General features: G+C 39.2%; 2 protein-coding genes across 3 annotated transcripts; both read right to left on the bottom strand.

Moving 5' to 3' along the window:
- Positions 1-44: 44 nt before the first annotated feature.
- Positions 45-4,916, bottom strand: LOC136421683 (uncharacterized). The gene is made up of 5 exons (XM_066409160.1): positions 4,847-4,916; positions 4,074-4,334; positions 3,063-3,180; positions 1,971-2,209; positions 45-1,284 (listed from the first exon to the last, which is right to left on the bottom strand). The coding sequence occupies exons 1-5, from the start codon at positions 4,886-4,888 to the stop codon at positions 649-651; spliced, it is 1,296 nt and encodes a 431-aa protein (XP_066265257.1). The 5' UTR covers positions 4,889-4,916; the 3' UTR covers positions 45-648.
- A 1,716-nt stretch (positions 4,917-6,632) lies between these two features.
- LOC136421945 (sialin-like) lies at positions 6,633-21,069 on the bottom strand. Of its 2 annotated transcripts, XM_066409533.1 has the most exons (10): positions 20,950-21,069; positions 15,412-15,699; positions 14,439-14,669; positions 13,429-13,516; positions 11,781-11,867; positions 10,828-10,952; positions 10,002-10,151; positions 8,727-8,856; positions 8,037-8,278; positions 6,633-7,421 (listed from the first exon to the last, which is right to left on the bottom strand). In XM_066409533.1, exons 1-10 carry the CDS (start codon positions 20,965-20,967, stop codon positions 7,230-7,232), a joined length of 1,551 nt encoding a protein of 516 aa, XP_066265630.1. In that variant the 5' UTR covers positions 20,968-21,069; the 3' UTR covers positions 6,633-7,229. The 2 variants fall into 2 exon arrangements, with proteins under 2 accessions (XP_066265630.1, XP_066265631.1); XM_066409534.1 differs by lacking the exon at positions 15,412-15,699 and having other exon boundaries at positions 20,950-21,056.
- Positions 21,070-22,585: the final 1,516 nt, after the last annotated feature.

Below are 22,585 nucleotides of genomic sequence, written 5' to 3' on the forward strand. Positions count from 1 at the left end.
TTCTTGTCCATACTTTATTACAAACATAATTTTACACGAAAACATAATGTATTCAGTATTTAATTATTTTGCATTTATGATAATGATAATTTTTCTTCCGAAAGTAGCAGTATCTTATGATATCCAATCTACTTGGATTATTGTTGTTCCGAGAACGGAAATATTAGAATGCCTCTATTAATTGTCACCTTAAGGTATTACTATATGACGCCAAATGTATTTCTTATGAAAATGTGTTCATGTTGGTGTTAGATTTGTCTATTGAAACTCTCCACAAACATGTGAATACAGTGAGAAATCAGCTGGTATCGACTTTTCTAGCCCTTACCCACGAATACATCATCAAAAAAGTTAATAATTTTGCACCATACATTATAAAATAGCATTTCATACGGAATCCTCCACCCTGGCCCCGGCCCCAGCCTTGTTCTTTTTTGAATAGCTTTAACCGCATGAACTTTGCATCACCAACCTCCGCCTGCATTTTGCCTTAATAACTGACCCTAACCTACATAAAATCCCTTTTTGTCCAAATTGTTGGGGCTTAACTTGTGTTAGATGAGTATTCTAGACTATAACCAGACACCGATATAGATAAAATATAACATTGAGATCCTATATACAGTGGGATCGCATTTAGATTCGGCATTATTTATTTATACAGTCAGATCCAAAAGTTAGAGTTCCATCGAGAACAAAATCGGGTTTACTGATCCCCATGTTGACATGTTGCAGAATCTTGGAAACGATCCCCATCTCCCACTCTCCCACCCAGCTTCCTCCACCACTAGCCCCCCGACTGGCAAGCGAATGCCCAGCCTGGCTGTTCACTTCAAACACCTTACGTATGTTTGCCCTTGCGTCTTCGTCGACACATTTGAAACCGAGAACTTCCATGACTTTCATGACCATCTCTTCCTTGTACTTCTTCAGCTCCTCGTACCTCAGGATCACATGGTAAAATTGGTGCGGATCTTGTTTGGTTAGCTCGTGAGCCTTTTGCATCAACTCGAGCCAAGAACATACAGAGAACCAGACGATGCCATGTGGAACTGGGATGGACTCAAAAACGGGATTATCCCGCAAAGGAGTTGCCAGCAGATCATTATAATTGTCAATATAGAGATAATCAAGCTTAAGGGACGTTTGCAGCCAGTACTTCCAATAGCGACCTTTGGCCATCACGTGGGCATAGGAGTCCAAAGTTCCTAGCAGGTTCCGGTACAGGAAGATGTTCTTGACTTTCGGGAGGGCCTTCTGGAGAACATCTGTTATGGGGCCAACCTGAAAATGCAAGTGTAAACCCAGTTCGCCGTATGGCTTTTATCAAATATGACATAAGATTGGATAATAAAGTTCTGCTGTTTCTCAAAACCAGTAGGTCATCACTTGCTGACAATTCGGTGACCGTCTGTCATCTTCTTTATGACAATACTTACTAGTTCTACGCATCATTGCAGCTAGGTGTCGTTGCTGCATTGGGAGGAATATGGTCCCAAACGTGATTAAGTTTTTACTTTTCTCATCACGGTGTTAGTGTAACTGGAGTATGTATTTTGCTAAAGCATACAGTCACGTTTGGAACAGCATTCTCACAATTGCAGCAGCGACACCTACCTGCAACATATGAACAATCAGTATTGCAATGAGTGAGCTGAAAGCCTTTCTCACCGAAACGGCGTTAGGTTCTTTTATCCAATGATGTACCAAAAACTTACCAGAAACTATTAACGAATGGCATTAACGTTAAATGTAATGTATGTACACATAAAAAGAGACATGTGAATTGGTTTAGTTAAGTTATATAAGAATTTCAACGGTAAACACCACCCAAATGAATTGCTATTTCAAGAGAGCTTTTTTTCTAAATGATTTTCTATCTTTAATGCCTAAATAGACATATCAGAATACTGGCTGTATTGCTAACGGTACAATCAGTTTTTAGTTGTAAGCATGTCAAGTTTACTAACCTGACCACGCATTTTGTAACAGATGATTGTTTTAGAAGGGTCTTCTTGAAGAAGGGTGTAGTTGAAGAGAGTGTTGGTGTGTCTGATAAACTCCAAAAGCGGCTCCATACCATCTTCAGGAAATTCCTTCTTCGACAGGAGGTACCGACTAATGTTGACGTACACGTCAGACTCTGACAAAGCGTGCATCATGCCAGTCGCTTCCAGTGCCTTGATCAGCAACGTTGAACCACATCGCACTGAGTACAAAAAAGTACAAAAGATTTTAAAAATAGCATTTTTGTAAATTGTCTGACATGTACCCATGAAGGATTCCAATGGCACTTCAATCAACAAACATCTTGACATTTTTGCGACTTAAATGAACAGAAAATACCCCATTAGGTTTTGCTTAGAAATATCTTCTTTTGAACACCAGTCCGACTTTACAGACTATCCTCTAGAATCGTGCCAATCTGTCTCGGCAAAGACCCCACTCCGGTGTTAAGAGTTTAAACGATTTCCAAATCAAACAGCGTGCACTCTACACGTAAAAAGTCGTGGTATGATTTACGGACAATAATAACTTCTACAAAGCAAGATCAAACTGATTAACTTCTACAAAGCAAGATCAAACTGTTCCACAAAAATCCGAACACGGAATGTTAGTATTTCTTAGTGTTACATTGTTCATGCAGGTGTATAAAGGAATAAAATGGATCAATTTGGACAAAATATATAGTCTAAACGGATTTATATTGTAGGTTACTATAATCTATATAGTAAAGTGGACTCATTCCTCAGCTAACCGACATCTTTCACACCGCAGTCGTCCCTCAGACTTCTGGAGCCGCATAGTTCCCGTTTAGAACTTTTATTCAGCCTGTTGCTAGGTCTGCAGCCTTTCGATTCGAGCCTAGACCATCGATGCAGCCACACACAAGGCAAAACTAGTCTGGATGTGGGCTTCAATAAAGTTCTAAACAGGAACATGTGGCTGAAGTTACGGCGTGAGAGAATACGGTTGGCTTGAGGTTGCCCACTACTTTGTCTAGGTTACTATAATCTATTATACAAAGCGAAACTGTTCCCATCCTGTTTCAAGCAACTTACTTGCAATGTGAATAAACATGGTGGTGATGTGGGCGACGTCATTGGCCATTGTGGCACTCACATCCGCCAACTGGGAGAACGGGATGACGAAAAGCTCTTCGGCGTGTTCTCGCAAAGCCTGTGAAAGTAAATAAAATCAAATCAATCTATTTTCAAACACCAAATCCCAATTCACCTTTGCAACACTGTATTCTCCAAGCAGATGTTGCTAAAAGCCAGCAATGTTCACTAGCAGCGTGGGTTCTAAAATGAATAAAAAACAAACTATATCCACTGTTACAGTACAGTACGGTATACTTATTCTAGTAACCGCTAATTCCATTTAACTGCGCTTGCTGAATTTGAATGCCCTTTTTGCCTTCGGAACATACCCTTTACCTCAGAGAAATTTACAGGGAAGGCAGATTATGAATGAAAAAAAAAATATAACGAAATGTTAGCCCTGCATACCCAAATCATCATTTCCTAAACCAATTCACAATGGTTAAACTCGATAATACACACACACACAGACAACAACAACGACGATATGCTTTTTGCCTACAAGGACTGTTCTGTTTCTTGTCAAGTACAAGGATTGCCAATTAGGTTTGTGAAAATAATAATTTTAAAGATATTCACTTTTATGTTTTTTTTTGTTAAGAGTGGGATCAAAATCGTCTTGTGTTTGAAATACGACTCATCACAAATATAAAATGTAGCATTATACTAAGATTGATTTCATTTTATATATGTCACAACATATAGCAGACATAAATAAGGAGATTCGTGGTTCAAAATATCAATGCAAAGCGATATACACTATGTATCAAAGGTGAAAACTTGCCAAGTTCTTGTCTAGACACTGTTTTATTCCATGTTCAAACGTGTTTTGTTTAGTCTTCAGCGGCCTTAAAAAAAGCATGCGATACGTATACACATGCACAGCTGGAAGCTTGAACTTCATAAAAGATCAAAGCCCTTGATAACACGATAATAATCTTGAAATGATTTTGGGTGTATTTTCAGTACCTCGTTGAAGAATGCTGCTCTCCTGACTTTAGATCTGTCTGTCGGCTTTATCAGCACGAGTTCCTTGGTATCGAAGTCTGCGCAGCTGACGAAGTAGTCCCCGCCGTGATCTCGAAAGAACTCGGATGGGTTGTCAACTGGTACTTTATCCTTCACCTGCTCGAAGTGGCTGATGGCTGTTGGCTTTAGGAGGTGAAATCCCATCTTCTTATACAAACTCTTACAGCGTACTTCTTGAAGATACGCCATCGGTGAGTATTTCTGTGTCAGAAATAAGACCAGGACTCAGGACACTTACCCAGCTGCTTAAACTTAAAATGTTAAGATAAAAAATTCTACTGATATCTGTATGCCGTGTCACCAACACAGCCCTGACTTATAATAAAGCTACATTATGCCTGCCAAACAAACGTGATCTTTGCCCCCCTCCCCACCCTTCTTGCGGAAGAAGGGTACAGATAAGCCACTGGAATCCTGCCAAAATTGTGTACTCTCACTCACATAATTGGTGAGCAATATTGTGGCCATTTACATTCGTTACGAGTTAACTTGTTTATCCTGACCATTCTATTTACATTTAGTTAGTTCCATACTAAAAATTTGCCGTCATGATCTGCAACACGCCAGTCAAATGACCTATTAGATAAACGTAAAAGTAAGTTGACAATGATTTTAGATGGGTATTGCATTCCCAGAAAATACTCTAGTTAAGTACAGATTGTCCAAGATGTTAGTTAATCAGTTTGGATTTAACATGTATCTGCTACTAATACCTTATTTCCGGATCTTCTTTGATCTGCAAATAAAACACACATGTGTGGCCAGGTCACCACGTCGGCAGAAGACCGGTTTGACCACTCTAGTCACGCATGCGCATGTTAAAACACCCCATTACTCCGGTGGTAAGGAATTACTCTCGTCATGCCCTATTTATTGCACTGGATGAAAGTAATCAACTGGGTAAAACTGGGTGGAAGGGTCTATGCATAACTGTTTTTTTTTTAAATTTTCTGCCAAAATGCCTGGTAGGAAATGTGTAATAACTGTCTCAAGGTAGACTTTTGCGAAAAAAAAATTAAAAAAATATTATTATTCTAACATATTGACTTTTCTCATAGGCCTTTAGGTACATCTGTACTGTTTAACTTAACATACCTCAACATGCTTTACATCGTCTCGCAATTCCAGTTTTTCCCTGATCGTCCTCTTTGGGGTTGTCATAACCCAGAACGTCATTTCCGGGTGCCTCGATCCCAATGTTGGTAAAGACTTTCCAGTACTTCATGCACTCCTACAGTTTTGGAATTGATGTTGGTTTAATTTCAGGAGAACAGTGGGGATTCAGAACACCTTTGGTAACTTTTTTTGACTGTAAATCATTGTCAAACTGGTATTGCAAAAAAAGATATCAATTCCCCCCCCCACCCCAAATACAACCGTTAGATTGATTTTCATGACACCTATGTCAGCAAAAAAAAACTTTGGGCAAAACGCACTATCCACAGCATCAGGACTAAAAAAAACACACGCAGGACCCGGATGAAGACGAACTGTCTATGCCAGCACGGGCCAAATTAATAAGTGACGTTGATGGGGGTGAAATGACAAACGTTCGGCCTGTATTTCTTTACGAATCTACGGTTTGAAATAAAAAGTAGTCATGATGGAACAAACCGACATATCGTCATGACGTCATCGTAAGATAATGACTCAAGAGGGAAATAACGGATCATAAGTCTTAGTACCTGGATTTTATAAGTGATTAGTTTATCAATTAGATACGAAATATGGAAATCAGGAGCTGATTTGAATAATTAATGGAGAAACGTTTCATGATAGGACTCTCACACGTGCCAAATATAACTGAGAGGGAGAAAAATAGTAAGATATGTCAATTATGGAAATTAAAACCTTCAGTGGCAAAATCAATGACAACGCGCTATAATTCAATGATAGTAAATGACAGGAATTTCATTCTTACGTCATTATAAGTTGAATAAAAATGGAAATGAATAGACACAGATCATGCAAGCCGGGGCTTCATTTACAATGTATGATGAGGTACTACCATATCCCTAGTTGCTAAGATAAACTGTCAAACAAAAACGTAACACAATTATATAAAATGTATTTATTTTGGGTAGAGAACATTATTATATGAACCAACTGATATGACTTATGCAAACGTTAACTTATTTGCATTATGAATTAGAAACATATGTATCATATTTTTCGAAAATATCATTTGACGAAGGAATAAGGTCGTGAAACTCTAGTTTTATATGTCGCATTTTCATTTCCATTTATGATATCTGTATTTTTCTTCCTTGGTGCCAAGGCTATTGTCAAATGAAGAACGCAACAGCACCTCGTTAGTACCTAGAAGGAATGCAATGTTTTGTGTTACATGTATACAGCCGCAGACACACGTGTTAAGTTTATAGCGACACTTACCCAACATCAACAGCAAAGTTAAGTTTTGCTTCGATTGTCACGACAGTCATCTAATACTAATTCCTAATCTAAACACAAACGACTCAATATGAATACAATTGACTCTTTTACGTTTTCAAAATGAGTTTAATCAAACCACAAATGACGAACCGCAAATAGTTTCCTAAGACTGGTAAGTCACTAAATATCAAAACTATTTTTTTCACAACCAAGTGTTTTATTTATGACGTTTCCCTAGCCATTTGCTGTATATTCATATAAAACTGGCGACACTATAGACTTTTAAAAAACAACTAAATGAGCAAAACTTACTTTTTTCAAGTCGGTTGACCAAATGAATCAATGATCATTAAAGGTTTTCAATATCTAGATTCAGCAGAACTCTAGAAACCTCAGGCAGAAGTTGCCCATATCATATACAATAGTGGATATCATATAGAATAAGATATGTTTCCCTTTTAGTTATTGGTATTCTACATCATGACCTATATATCGTCAGAATAAGACAGTGTCATTGTCTTCCCCAATGTATCGCGTGTCATTGCAACAGGAGTTCCATAGCAACAAGAGCTACCGGCTATATGAATCAATTGGTAAGAGAGTATTTTCTTCAGTCACTGAAATGCAGATTGAACACCAGCATGACGGCGAACGCATAAATAACAACATGTAAGTACTATCTGTCATCGCGATCGTTTTAGTTCACACTGACGTCACGTAATTGTCAACTACCATCTTGTCCATTTCTACAGCTGACTGGGACAGATCGTCTTCATCCGGGTCCTGCGCCCAGGAAACCGGATCAGTCCGGAGGAACGCCAACGCCATGACGGATCCGGAAACAGAAATGGCGGCGCTGATGTAGAAGACTTTCTGCCAGGCTTCCACTGTTTGCTGTCAGTAGTGAAATATGATGATTTTATTCCCAATACACTAATAGAACGAAAGCTACATGACAACACACTTCTTAGGGATTAAATGACTTAGTATAGTTCACCCACTATTTGAAAAGCAAGACAATCGGTATGGAAGATATCACGACATCAAGCCATTTCTCGCTATCAAGTGCGTACATGCAGTCGTTTATCATTGTGTGTAAATGTCAAAGCTCAAGGCCCATGCCCATTATTTCTAGACAATTAGACAATGTAGAAGATTCATTAGTTTTTACACTTATTAGACATTGAAAAACTAAAAAGGGAGTCAATAAGCTGCAAAACAGGAACAATTCAAAATGCATTTATGAAAAGATTCTCATTGATATATGTGAATATGCAATTTTAAGATTCTACGGTAACTGGACTTTTCAGAGACGTTTCAGAGAAATATGTATTGAACTGTCATCGAAAATGTATTGAAGTATACACCACTAGGGTTTTACAAGTCATACTGTTGTGAAACAGCTGCTTTCCGAAAATTTACTTAGTGTGTTTGAAATGCTCCCTAGCATGTTGTTATCACACGGAAAAGATTTTGAATAAAAATATGGTGCCCTTCACCCACACTTACGTTTTCATCTGTGAGAATTCCCACCATCAGAGGCGCAATGAATCCTCCACAGTTTGCTATAGTGTTGCTGATTCCAAACGCCACTCCAGAGAAGCCCAGTGTGAGTTCTGCGAAGCTTGGATAAAACCCTGGTGCCATCACACCTTGCATAATTGTGGCCAGACACAAAATGGCTATGGCTGCTGTCGAATCACAGCGCACGTGACCAACAGCCACAAGGCAGGCGGCAACGCCGACCAAAGCTAGAACGTAATACGATGGAATGTCGTTTGTCATCCGTAATAAACAAGTTGATGATTCGGGTTTTAGTTAAAAAAGATAGTCATTCTTTATTTGGAAACAACAGCATAAGTTGAAAAGGCATGATGGCAATACGCAAGTTACCAGTGCTATATAATATATGTACACTTGTGCATCCGGGATGCAATGTGGTCAAAGGTAAATGATCAAAGCATCTATCCATTCTTTGTCTATATGACATCGCGGATGCACTGTGTCAGTGTGCTGGTATAGAATGGAAGCTTTGTGTGTTTACTGAAAAATCTTTAGTCTTCCTCAGACATTTGGAGCAAGGTTATCCACAAGTGCATGAGACAAATCACCTGACGAAAACTCTGTAAGAACTGTTAGAAACATTCTTGAACTATGACATGTCTTGGCAAGACAAACTAAACGTCGATAATTTCTTACCTAGTATGCATGACTTCCTTATGTTGACCTTCTTAAAACCCGATCGCTCGATGACAGGATCGATGATGAGACTAGACAGGATCCTTGATGCCATGAGAGCCAGATACGGCATAGCAGACAAGGCACCATTCTGTATAATCATTAATGGAGTTGGTCAAATATCACAGTCCTCCAACTTCATACAGCTATGTTACATTTCCAAAAATCATTTCACTTTTCCTGCGCGCGTGTACAGTCGGAGTGTATTGTGGTGCAAGGTGAAATATTCTGGATCCCGGTAGTTCTTTGTCTATACCCATCACTGTTGACTTTAGGCCACTATGTCGCCTGACCATTCAAGCTTATAACTGCCCTTCCACAGTCCAGGCCAAGAGAACTTATCTCGCTCCCACTCGAACCAAGCATGAAAGCGCTATCTACTGCCAACCTACTGCACCCTATCCTCAATCAAGGACTAGATTTCCTTCACTTCCTTAAGGTTTGTGCCAGGTCTTAGGCCAAGAGAAGCCGATGACCAACACCTCAAATTTAGGAGAATTGGAAACATCATAATCATGTTAATTTATGCATCTCAAGGGCTAACAGGGACCAATAATTGGACTGAGAACTGTTTGTTGCATGGTGTTGGGGTCTGTGATAACTACTTTCCAAAGTGACTTGGACTGATTCTTATTATATAATAGTGATAAAGGCTCCTGATAAAGGTGATAGGGGGTGGCCAAATAAGTCCTTGAAAAGCGAGAGACTGTGTAACTAAGGCCAGACCACAATGCACCACAACTGCACATGCGCACTTTGAACTGTGAAATAGCTTTTTGATGTATAAGCAAGGAGGTTTTAACCTCCTTGGTATAAGCTAACGCGGTGATACAATGCCTTACATTTACCTTATTAAATGACATTTTCACGACTTCAAGACTTATTACTGAGACAAAATATCATCAAACATAACTTGTAACTTGCTAAGAGTAAGAAGTCACAACATATGTCATTGAAACCACAACAATGGTTGTAGACATGTCTAATTTTGTTTGTGTGCATTCTGAAGAGTTTTTAACACCCTTATCCTTTGACCAATTGATGGCGTTAAATGTCTGTAAGGTGTAAGTGGATGGTCATGTAGACCTGATGAAGACTACAGTATGACTTTATGACCAGTCTGAACAGCTCAAAGACCTTGGAACTTGGGAGATCTTTTTTACCTCGGTAAAATGGATGTTTAATCAAACTGGAGAGGGTGATCTGACAACAACACGAATCTATTGAAATACCTACCGTGTCTATATTGAAGTTGAGTATCGTATCCATATACAAGGGCAGACATGTGAGCATCATGAAAAAGTCCCAACCGTCCGCACAGTGGATATAGATCAGTACCCACAGGTGTGGCGATGAAAACAGTTTACACCACGGAATTTTCCTGTCCTATAGGCAATGAAGACAAGGAGTTGACCCCATACATACATGAGATAAATCTTTGTGTTTGCTTCTTAAACATTGCAAGCATTTCATTTTTGGTTTAAACAAGCACGTAATACGTAGGCAACGCAAGTATATGCATACATATATACAGATATTGATTATTCTTGGTATTTCAGTGATGATGCAAAGGACTTTGGTAGCATTTCAATTGTAATAGTCAAATATTGTTAGACCACGATTTCATGTGTTTCTATTTTTTTGGGTTGGTAGTTTTGGGTCATTTGACATCCTAACCTTCACTTGAAAGTTCGTCCGTGTTGTCAGAGGACATTCTGAATCAAATACACACTAAAATCTAGAATTACCTCTCAACCTCTTAAAAAAGTGACCGTATTTCTTAAAGATTAGAAGATTATAATGAAGCAACATCACCATTGGGGCACATGTCCATATACAACGTACACTCAGAAATACAAACACAAGCACACAGAAGTACACATAAACACACATACACATATACACACACACACACACACACACACACACACAAACACACACACACACTCAAATATAAACATAAACATCCTTTTGTGACATCATTGTTCATGTAAACAAAGTGAGAAAAAAAAAAAACTATTATTCAACTTGAAAACACATTCTTTATCCATTCATGACCCACCTTCGTCGTTCTCTCTAAATTGCACTCGATGTATTTCTTTTCGGTTTCACTTATTCTCGGATGAACGGCAGGCGAGTCAAACGCCAGGAGACACCACACACAGCAAAACGCCAGGCCAGCTACCCCTGCAGCAGAAACAGTGAAAATTTGTGAATTTCACTTGATTTAATCCATTGGGTTGTCCGCGACCCGCCGAAGGCATGGATTAAGGTTAATAACCCGCCCGAGGTGTATGTGGTGTCATAACGCCTGCTCATTTGCTATAACCACCGAATAAAACCAATGGGAGAGCAACGCGAACGAATTGGACTTATGAGGTGGTTATAGCAACTGACCAGGCGTTTGACACCATATACACTGAGGAACAGGCGGGTCATTAACGTTATTATCCTATAGCCAATCCAAACTGACCAATTGAATAAACAGAGGTTCTATTCTTATACATTTAAATAAATGTGAAAAAATTATGCTTTCAGTCGTTCCGTTTACATTAGACTTCAATTGAAATGATTAACATTTTTTTAATGTATTGTAGAAATATTTGGTTTATTGTTTTGGTTTTAACACGGTAAAGATTTGTTTGAGCAAGGAAAAGTTTTATCGATGTTCCCGCCTACATAATAGAAAGGGGGAAAGGGGGAACGGGTCTTTTATTGCAATAAATGACCACCTGTGATTTATCATTCACAATTTGTGGCACTTCTAGGGCGTCATAACCGATAAGAAATGGGGACTTCTGTTCTTTACATCATCTGGCTATAGGATAATATTGTATCATGTCCCATTCATCAATCGGGCTGCAATACGGAATCTCTGAAAGCTGAAACTAATATTTTTGCCGTGTGTTTGTAAGGGTTCGATGTCCTCCTTCATTGAAGTAGCTAATCATAATAATAGAATAAAAGATACAATTTTCACACCATTGCTGTAGCTTCAAATGATTATATACATACCTGTGATGTACAGGGTAACTGCCCAACCAAACTTCGTGATGAGTTTTGCTGTCAATGAAAAACCCACAAAGACCCCCAAGGTCTCACCTAGGTACAGGAAATAAAGATAAGAAAAAAGTCAATTACATATAAATCACTTTTGGGACCTTTTCATATTTATTTCATATAAAATAACAAAGTAAGATACAACAACGTTGCTTTGTTTATGTATGACCTTAAGCTTGATATTTTCATTTGTGTACATGACATGAAGACGTAGTAATGCCAGTACATTGAGATATAGTTATAGTGTAGGAGTTGAAAGGAGGATTTTAGACTTCTTAATGAAATATTGTAAGATTTAGTATTTTTATTACCTCAATGAAATGTCCTGGAGGTTATATTTTCAGTAGTTTTTTTGTGTGTCTAGACCTGTTGGTGAACAAGATAGCTCGAGACCGGCTAGATGGATTCCTTTCATATCTAGCGTGATTGTAGAGTCTGATGACAAAAACATGTTGTGGTCTTGACATTTAGGTGGCAGATAGCTTTTAACGCCAGGACAAAGTGGGGCAGGCTTGGCCCTCCTACCATTTAATTTTGAAACTGAGATTAACTAAAGAAAGGAAAGACGGATCTCCATCATACTATAGGCACGCAGGTAGCTTAGGCAGAGATGTACACAGTTAGATATATATTACACAAATAAGGACTTGATTTGCATAATTAATGAGGAAATGCTATAATTATATTGTTTCCCATAACTAGACTTCAATAAATGTAACGCTTGCGATTTATGGCTGGTGTAACATGAACAGATAACAAACATGTTAATGATTAACTCACTGGCATAATTATTTTAACAATGCCAAAATCGCACAGTGATAAACAATAGGAATAGACCCCTCTCCAAACTCCGGCGCCATTTTGAATCTGCTCTCGTGAGAGTACAATCTGGCGCGAGCGCGCGTGATCTGAGCACGGAGGCGGAAGAAGCCGTAAGCGGTTATAGCTTAACAATGGTGTCCCCAATAGACAGCAGTCATCTTCGGTGGGGAGATATTTTTCAAATCGGTGAAATTCGTCAATATATACGCATGTCACAAGTTAATGATATTGTGGTGGAAACTTGGACTCGATATCGGCCAATAAAATTGTGAATTTCTTTATACTTATGACATGCGCAAGTGAGTGGTAGTTGAACATCAGCATGTATAAGCTATGTAAATGTATAAGTCATTTACATAGAATTTACAAAAGCTCAAAACACTTTATGGAAGTATGAGGTCGCCGAACACTTAGACTAGTTCATTGTCTCGATGAAGGTTTTTTTCGTTTCTATATTTGTGCCTCTGCACACATGGCCTATTTCGATGAGGCATGTCCTAAACTAACATTTTCTTGATGTTCTTTACCGTGAATTTCACGCTAATTCTATTTTTTCTGCCTGTGCAACTTTGGGTCCGGGACAACCTTCTTATCCTTGGGACAAAGTTTGGACCCGGATAAAGCAAAATTTCCCATCTTGCCAATCTCCGATTACAATATCTTCCGCCTCCCAACTTGTCAATGTACAATATTCAAATAACTACAGACACAAAACAAGGCAAACATGCATATAGATCTAAAATGTCTCTGAATCTGTTCCTATCCGTGTCTGAAAACTCACCGACAAAGACAATTGCCAGAAGACGACCTCTCTCCGAGGGCGGGGCCCATCTTGACAAGACGCCAAACGTACTTGGGTATACCACGCCCTGCAAAGAATGTATATGTTCGAAAGTATACCAACAAGAAAGGCAAAACTTATATCTCCTCCCCCCATGAAAAAAGGTATGCTCCGTATCAACATTTTGAAGGGATTGACCATTTCCTAAAACCCATGATTTTCAACTAAAAAGGTTTTGTCTGTTTACAGTTTCCGCAGTGACCATACATTCATATCGCGAAGCTGTGCGGTTATTTCATTGGGCCGCGCCTGTTCGTGACAAAAAATGGCCAATTATCGGCACATTTTCCCTTGTGGTCACACTCACGTGCAACGCATTCGCGTATGAAGCCCACGTAAAGAGGTAATTGGACACGCAGTGTTCAAACTGAATCAAAAACCAATGTACACTTATAAGAATGTCTTATCATATAGCCAGATTCCGTCGAACAATCAGAAGGCTCGATTTACGTCACATTATTTTCTCATACTGACCGCATTTTTACTGGTCAATTATCTCAATATGCTGACCATTTGTTCGGAGTCCGACATATTATTTGATGAGAGAGAGAGAGGGCTTTTTAAAAATTTCATTACTTACAAATTAATATCTATAAGCCCATTAATAGGTGCACTTAGTAATGATAGGAAGCATAAACAATCGCCATCAACGTATCAAACATCTATAAAAAGAAAATTACTCCTCAATATTACTTGACAAGATAATTAACGCCAATTTATTCTCAAGTCCGTCTACTCTCAAGTCCCCATGAATTTAAATGATTTTATCGTATATAGTACTGTCCAAAGGTGCTTGGTAAATTTTCTATCGGAGGTGTGGCTTTCTTCTAAGCTACCTATGAGCTGCGGTACTGCCCTATCGGTTACCATCCCCAACATATAAAAGGGTGTGTTGGATTTTAGGTCGCAAGGCAAATAATAATGGAGCCTGATATTCACATAAATATCACCTGTGCAAAGCCGACAACCACCCGAACGGCAAACAGCCACCATTCTCCAGCGAAAGCAGCCGCGGGCGTCAGCAGAGTCAGAACGGAGGCAAGCATCATACTCAGACCGAGAACTTTCTTCCCACCAAACCTGGCCTCCAGGAATCCTCCCGGCACCTGACTGAACACAGCCCCGTACGAGTAGGCGCCGATGATGCGGCCTTGAGTAACGGGGTCCCAGGAAAATTTATCCTGCAAAAAAGAGAGACTTGGTTTTCGTCACTGTGATAAGATAAAGGGGCATCATTTCCTGATGACTGTAATAAGAATGGTAATGATGTCAGTGCTTTCAATATTTTTCAAAGATAGAGGAGAGAGAAAGGGAGGCAAAGATTAAAGTGATTACTTGCTTATAAGGGATTAACGTTAACTAAAGGGATTGACGTTAACTATACTATAATTTGCATAACCCATTTTCGATGAAGCTAAACTCAAAGTATTTTACATGTGTTCCAACTATAAACATGGGCGACAGGTCATCGAGTTTTGTTGAAATCGCTCTTATTCTATTTGAAGATTTAACAAAATTTATACTTGGTCCACTAAAGGCAGATTTCCGACAATCATATACTAAACACGCTGTTTTCCATCTTTAGTCCTATCTAGACCGGGCGTTCATCTCCCCTCGTAACTTCCAAAACGGCATGTTGTACGATCACCAAATTTGCGGGGGGGGGGGGGGGGTTATATAAATGTAAATATTAAAAGTAATTGTAGTGTCGCCATGACATAATATGACGTAACTTTGACGTTATTGATGTGATTTTATTGGCTAAAACTGTATAAATGGGAAATGCCCGTAATACCATACTAACCAATAATTCAACCAAAAAAGGTATTTTTTATATTAAAGTCTGCCTATACTAGATTTCTTGTGTTACTGATGACCGCATTGACGCAAAAATGACGCCAGTAATAAAAGAAAATGTCTAACCTGACTTTTATTCTCTGTACTGTTTGCATGCCAAACGAATCCCGTCTCGTTGTCAAGATTTAAATTTAACAATTCTGCCGTGTAATTTTCGTGTGTGGAATGCTTGGTATTCTGTGTCTTATTTACAGAACACTCGTTCTCCCTGGAGCTGTTGCCTTCAATATTCGAAGAATGTTCCACCATAGCCACAACCATGATACTGAAGTTTGACCGCAGGGTGTAGAAGTGAATCATGACCCCCATAAGAAGGACAGCCAAAGAATACCGGGCTGGAATACAGCAGGCAATCTGCATGAGGGTTAAAGACAGTGAGGGTTAAGTATTAATTAAACACTCAGGAACGCATAGCAAACACTACCAATGTTTACTGCAAACACACTTATCAGTGTACGGTTAACACTTAGCGATGGGTGCTGTAATATTAAGATGGGTTACTTGCGGTTACTGAACGTTTGTAATAATCACTGCCCAAACTTTGGATCACCATTGGGACACCGAGCTCCAGGTGGGAGTAACATCACATTACAAAACCGGTACCTGGACGGACTGTTTGCGGAAACGAAAAGTGCAATGCCTGAGAGGGGTTCAGAATTAAACGCCTTTTGGACCATAGCAGGTTGATTTTTGTATGAAATTAGTTAAAATTTGGCACAAATGTACAGGAACTGAAGTATCGCAATTTGTTTTTTTACATTTCTATGAGCGACTGAGTTGCCGTTAAGTTGACCACATCCTTGGAAGTTCGTAAGAACCAGAGATAATTCAAACATGACCCGTTTACGTTTACACTTACATCTGTATGATGATACATATCCCTCAACTGACATGCCACATTTTAATTTCTGAACTTCTTAGAGTTCCTCTTTTACAGCTGCTAGGAGAGAGTAAGGGTTAATATTACAGTCAGTTGAATTCATAGCCGAAGACATAATGTGCTGATTAAAGAATTTTGTAGACTACATTTTCATTGATCAAGAGGAACGCAACTTGACACAGATATTATGTATTAAACGATTAAAAAGTGTGCCTTGTTTTAATTCTCCAACTTTATGGAAAATAGTCTACAAAAACGATATATCAACATAGCGCATATTCAGGACCCAGATGCCCGCTCTGAATTCAACTCATACCTCACTCCACCCTAGGAACGAAAAAATGCAAACTGATTTGAGTCCATAGATGAAAATAATCATGTTGCTTATAGAGATATGCATTTTGATACATGTGCAGTTTCAGTCGCCTAAGTAATTGTAAATGGGTCATACTTTACTGCTAATTGAACTTCCCTTTTACTGCTGGTTGCCTCCAACAAGCTTCGAGGGGTGTGTTAATCTTGAAATCGACTCAGTCGTTTATAAAAATCTTCACAACACATTGATATACTTCGTTGTCACAAAGACATGTTCCTTTACATTTGTACCAAATTTCAACTCATTTCATACAAAAACTAGAGTTCCACGACCTCATACCTTCGCCGACTGATGTTAGCCTTTTCGAGTGAATGCTTATCACTCAGTATGTAAATAAGGTCCTCCATTGCATGAATTTCAAGTGATCCTTTTCTCTACACAAAACACAGCATTAAAGTAAAATCTTAGAAAAGAGGGCCATTGTAGCATTTCCTCATATATTATGAAAATGAGGCCATCATGATTTATGTCTGATAACGTCCACATTTGATTATCTCCCAAACGCCACAAGAATGAAATCCCATCATTTACCACTCTGGAATTATAGTATTTTGTCATAAATCATGCAAATTAGGTATTCGTTTGCATAATTGATATCTATCAATATTCCTCTCTTTCTCAGTTACATGTCACGTGTTTGACTACAATGGAATGCAAGGGTTTGTATACTTTTTCACATCACAGATCCTGATTTGCATGATTCTTATACGATCATGTAAATCATCACTCAAACTATGTACATCCCTACAAATCATGACGATCCGTCATCACCTTCTTGAGTTACTAGTATTCTCTTTCAAAGTTTAAAACAAACCCATACCTATACCTACACGACTTCTCCCAAGATTTATAAAAAATAATCACTGTAAGAATATTTTTGCTTAATTGGTATCATAACTTTTATCTTTACTACAGAAAATAAGGCAATTTGTTGGCAATGTATTTGCTTCAATTATGCCCATATTTTCATAGTCGACATATCAATCAGTTTTTATCAAACCTATACCTTCCAACAGGGAGAGCGTTAGATCGTAAGGCTGCTGTGACCTCCCTGACCCCAAAACAGAGCCCTGCACCAGGCAAGTAAAGTATCACATGTGTCCTCCAGGGACGTCTCACAGGGAGCCTGCTCCGGTAAACTGGGTCACCTGTCAGTGCAATTTAACCTGAATAAATAAACTTAAAAAAAGGAAATTGAAAGGGAATTGTAGACATTTCCTCATAAATTATGTTAATGAGGCCTTGTCATGCATGATTTTTGTCTGATATTGTTCACCTTTACTTAGCTTCCTAATGATACAAGAATGAAATTCCAATCATTTACTATTGTGGTATTTTCAATTAGTATTTTCTCATTAATTATGCAAAATAGGTAGCTATTAGCATTATTGGTATCTATCGATACCTCTCTCTTTTTCAGCTATATATGTCACATGTTTGAGAGTCCTATTTTGAAAGGCAGCAGCTTTATAAACTTTCCTTGCTTATTATGCAAATTAGCTCCTGATTTGCATAATGAATATTTAATTATGTAAATCATTATTCGAGCTATCTACATACCATAAATCAAGACGATCCGTTGACCAGAAGTCTAGTTATTCATGTCCAAAGGTCAAAACAAATAAATTAAAAACACCCGCTGCAGCTCCAAACAAGCCGCTAGAGGGCCCAAACGTGCACAACTTACTTCATGTGGCATGGACTATCTACCACACAAAAATCATGACCGTAGCACTTGCAGAAAATTCGACCTAAAACTTTGAAGCTACACTGCAGTACCCAAAGTACCCGCTAGGAGGCCCATCATCGAACTTGACCTTCCCCTTTAATAAATCTACCTATTCACTAAATATCATGCACAACCATCAACAGCTTCTCGAGTTATCCTGTCAACAAACAAATACGCATACATAAACAGCCCACTGCAGTACCGCAGGAAAATGCCAGGTGACCCATTTTTGAACTTGAGCTTCGTTTTCACAATCTCTACGTACCCACCAAAAATCATGCAGATCCATCATCAATACGTCGAGTTATGTTGTCTACATACAAACACACTAACAAAAAAAGTCCACTGGAGCACTTTAGAAAAACGCCAGGTTAACCATTTTCGAACTTGACCTTTGTTCCCACAACCGCCACTTACCTACCAAAAATCAGCAAGATCCGTCAAAGTTTTCTCGACTTATGATCTCGACATACATACAGCTGGCCACTTTACAGCTGGCGTAACCGATAACATAACCTTACCGCGAATGCATACATTCCCGGCGAAGGTAATAAACCTACTGTGGTACAAAATGCGTTTTATTCTGACCCCCTCGTATATAAAAAAGATAGTACACAAATCACACTCGCGGCATTTTTTTAAATTGCATTTTACCGGGGCCCGGTTCGGAAGTAGGATGACACTAGCCGATAAGCGGACTTTTTCACCGCTTTTCTAGGCTAGCATATCCGCTACGTATGACCAGAACGACATGGCGCAACCAGTTAGTTTGATGTTTGACGAAGTCCAATATTGTCCCCGACGGTACATTTGAATTGAATTACAAAGCTAAGGGGTTTAAAGGCACCCAGAGCATTTTATGAGGCTTGAAAACTGAAACAATCTAGTTACTGTAATCTTTTTGAAATTGACATATAATGCCACTGTTTACCACATTTGCGTTATAATGTCATATTAAAAGTGCTTAAAAGCGGCACAAAAATAAGCTACACAGTGATATCTATAGTTTCATGCGCCTAGTGTAATAGACCGATCCTTAGCCCCGCCCACCTACGTCAAAACGTTAAAATAGAAAATAAAAACTTAAAAAATGCAAATATTTGACAGACATGCAGTCACTCTCTCATTGGTCGAACCACTAATTTAAATGGACAGTCAGGATCTTTTCTACGCAGCGACATCGCATCTTGGCTCCTTGAATCTTGATATGTAATGGCACAGTGTTATTGAAACTTACTTTGTGTAGAAATGACTAGAAATCGGAGAGTGTTTTTTTTTTCTTTTTAATTCGAGTTTCAAGCCTCATCAAATACTCTGGGTGCCTTTAAGGTCCGGGTAACAGACTGAGGCGACGTACTATGGCTTCTACTGAGTTTTAGGCGGCCTGACAAGTTCAAAATACCATCATGAGCCCCCCGGAATCTCTACGCTACAGAGAGTTTTGCCAGCCAGCTTATTTCATTAACGCACGCCGGAAGATTTTTTATCAGATTTGTTTCATTTATTATTCATATGAAGTATAGCCAGTAGGTACCCATCTGTGTAATGAGGCTGTTGTAGTGCATGTAGTTGTAGTGACAGCTCGGTCTGGCGCCGCACACCCGTGTCGGACATTTATTAACACCGACTTGGCAAGCAAAGTTTGATTAAGTAACAATTGGATGTTAATAGTCTTTGTTGAAGCCGATTTCTTGCAGATCTCGGGCTGCAATAAAAACTCCTTTTGCCAGTTGGATACGGTCTTTGCAACCGTTAGATCTGCTTGGAGATTAAGAAAGACCGGTTTGAAAGAGCAGCTTTCAATAAAAGACTTGGACCGGGACTGGGACTTGGACCCCTAATGCTACGATCATATTTGCACAGGTGCCCGTGGGCGATGTAGCCACCTCTGGGCCCGAAGCCATAAACTGGTCCCAGTGGACCGCCGGATACCGGAGGGTTATCGTGTAGTACATCTTGTACAAGGAGGTGTTATCGTGCTCACGATTAGCTGGCGGTGCCTACTTGTTATTCGGTCGCGGGTTAATTTCAACACTGAGTTAAAACTTTGCCGGGGCCCGGCCGTGCCCAAAAATATCCCCGTAGCAACAGAGTGCCCCACGGGCCACGAAATGGTCACGCCTGAAAGTGCAAAAAAATCCGTAACCTACACGGCGGGGCCCCTTATTCCAATTGTGACCGTAGAAGATTGCCAGGCTAGCGCTAGCTTCCTGTCAGTGGGTAGGCAGGCGCATATTCACACCGTAACAATGAATGAATGAATGAAGACCTTCATTGTACATTCGTGCCCCGAGGGGCTAGATACAGTTCGTTTAACATAAACCTAACTAACATGTAAGTGACATAAACAGTGAAATATATACAGTTCATGGTTTAGAAATACATGGTAGACGAAAGTGATAAGCTAAGCTAATCCAGTAGAGTCAACTTCTTCTCGCTTCTTTGTACATGTGTGGATGCATGAATTTACCAGTTGTTTTCCACCACCTGGAAATACTCCTAACCCAATACCTAAGCCTAAATGCACTAATTAAGTTATAAATCTCTGCTATGTTTCATAAAGAAGGAAAATCACTGTAAAACACTTGGTGGTTGTGGGAATACCGGTTAAGTACTTACGTTTTGAGAACACGCCATTTCGAGCGGCTTTAGCTTTCCCCCTGCGTCACAGCTGTGACTGGTTCAACTTTGACCTTCGCATTGCAAACTCCATCGTAGGGGGTGATCGAATGACCTGAAAAGAATGCATTCAATAACGATAACAGAGATAAATCTTACAGCAACAAACTCCGAACTTACCGTCTGTTTAAAACATTGTATAAAGAAGAAGAGTATTTATCCATTTAGCAACATCAAACACAGAGTGGCCACTACTAAACTCAGGGTTAGCTACCACAGATTACATGTCGAAACAGGAAGGCACAACCGCACGCCTCTACAACATAGACTTTGTCAATATTGTAATTTAAATCAAGTAGAAGATGAGCAACATTTCGTCCTAGATTGTAAATTATACGATAGCGAAAGAAGTGTACTTTTTAACTTTATCAAAGAAAAATTCCCATATTTCGAACATCTAAATACAACAGACAAATTCATATTTTTATTACGCTTGGATAATCCTTATATAAGAAATACTGTCTGTTCATACATTTACACATGTACAAAGAAGCGAGAAGAAGTCGACACTACTGGACTAGCTTAATTTAATAACACATTTGTCTACTCTATATGTTTACAGTTTGTATTGTTGTATTTATATCCTTGTATGTTCCATGTGTTAAGTTAGACGACCTGTACCTAGCCCCTCGGGGCATGAATGCACAATAAAGGTATTTCATTCATTAACGTATTTGCCTGCGACTGATATAAACAATAGTGGCAAGTTACCAGGTAGCAACGGTGAGTCAAAAACGAAGCGCCGATAGAATAAATACATTTGTAAACTCTGTTTTGCTGTGACCTGTATTCATCCAAATGACGTATGTATAATAAGAAGTTCGTCGATATTATAAGCAGGGATAGCAGGGATGAGAGAAGACCTTTCCGAGACAATCAACAAGCAGATGTACTTAGCTCTCTCCTGGTACATCGAGAGCACGCACATACTCGATGTGCTCTCCTAGAAACACTTCCAGCAGCACGCAGGCACAAGCGACCAAGAGTTAAACACCTAGAGAGACATTAGCCTCGTATCTGAACCAAGCGTAACACAGCACCAAGAGACCACGTGTAGCGATATAATAGACGTTAAACAAGGACAACAACAACAACAATAAGAATGAATGAATGCATGACTTTGTTGTTCATTTTTGCCCAAATAGCCTAGGTACATAATGAATGCAACTTTTCTTTTGCTAAAGATTTTTTTTTATTTGCGCGAAATGTGACACAGCACTGGCTAGTAAGTAAACGCTATTGTTCATAGCGCCGGGCATGTGTCGTTAAATAGCGCTACTGAAGTCGACCAGCAGGGAGTCAGTCAATTCTTTTTAAAGGGCAATGCCAATAACACTCACAGCTAAATGTTGAAAAGACACAACTTAGTAAAGCAACATACAGAAATTTAGCCTGATCGTCGCATCTGCTTGGATGTTGTGTCATGGCGCCGGGTCAGACTGTCAGGGCCGCCCGTCATTTGCCATTCCGATTATCGTAAAAGCACAAGTCCAGCCGAATCAAAAGAATTGTGCGTAAATCTACCATGTATAAGAATGAACCTAAGCCTATGCTGATCACGGGCGTTTTGCATCTC

Source organism: Branchiostoma lanceolatum, chromosome 16, assembly GCF_035083965.1.
Source record: "Branchiostoma lanceolatum isolate klBraLanc5 chromosome 16, klBraLanc5.hap2, whole genome shotgun sequence".
Classification (NCBI taxonomy): domain Eukaryota; kingdom Metazoa; phylum Chordata; class Leptocardii; order Amphioxiformes; family Branchiostomatidae; genus Branchiostoma; species Branchiostoma lanceolatum.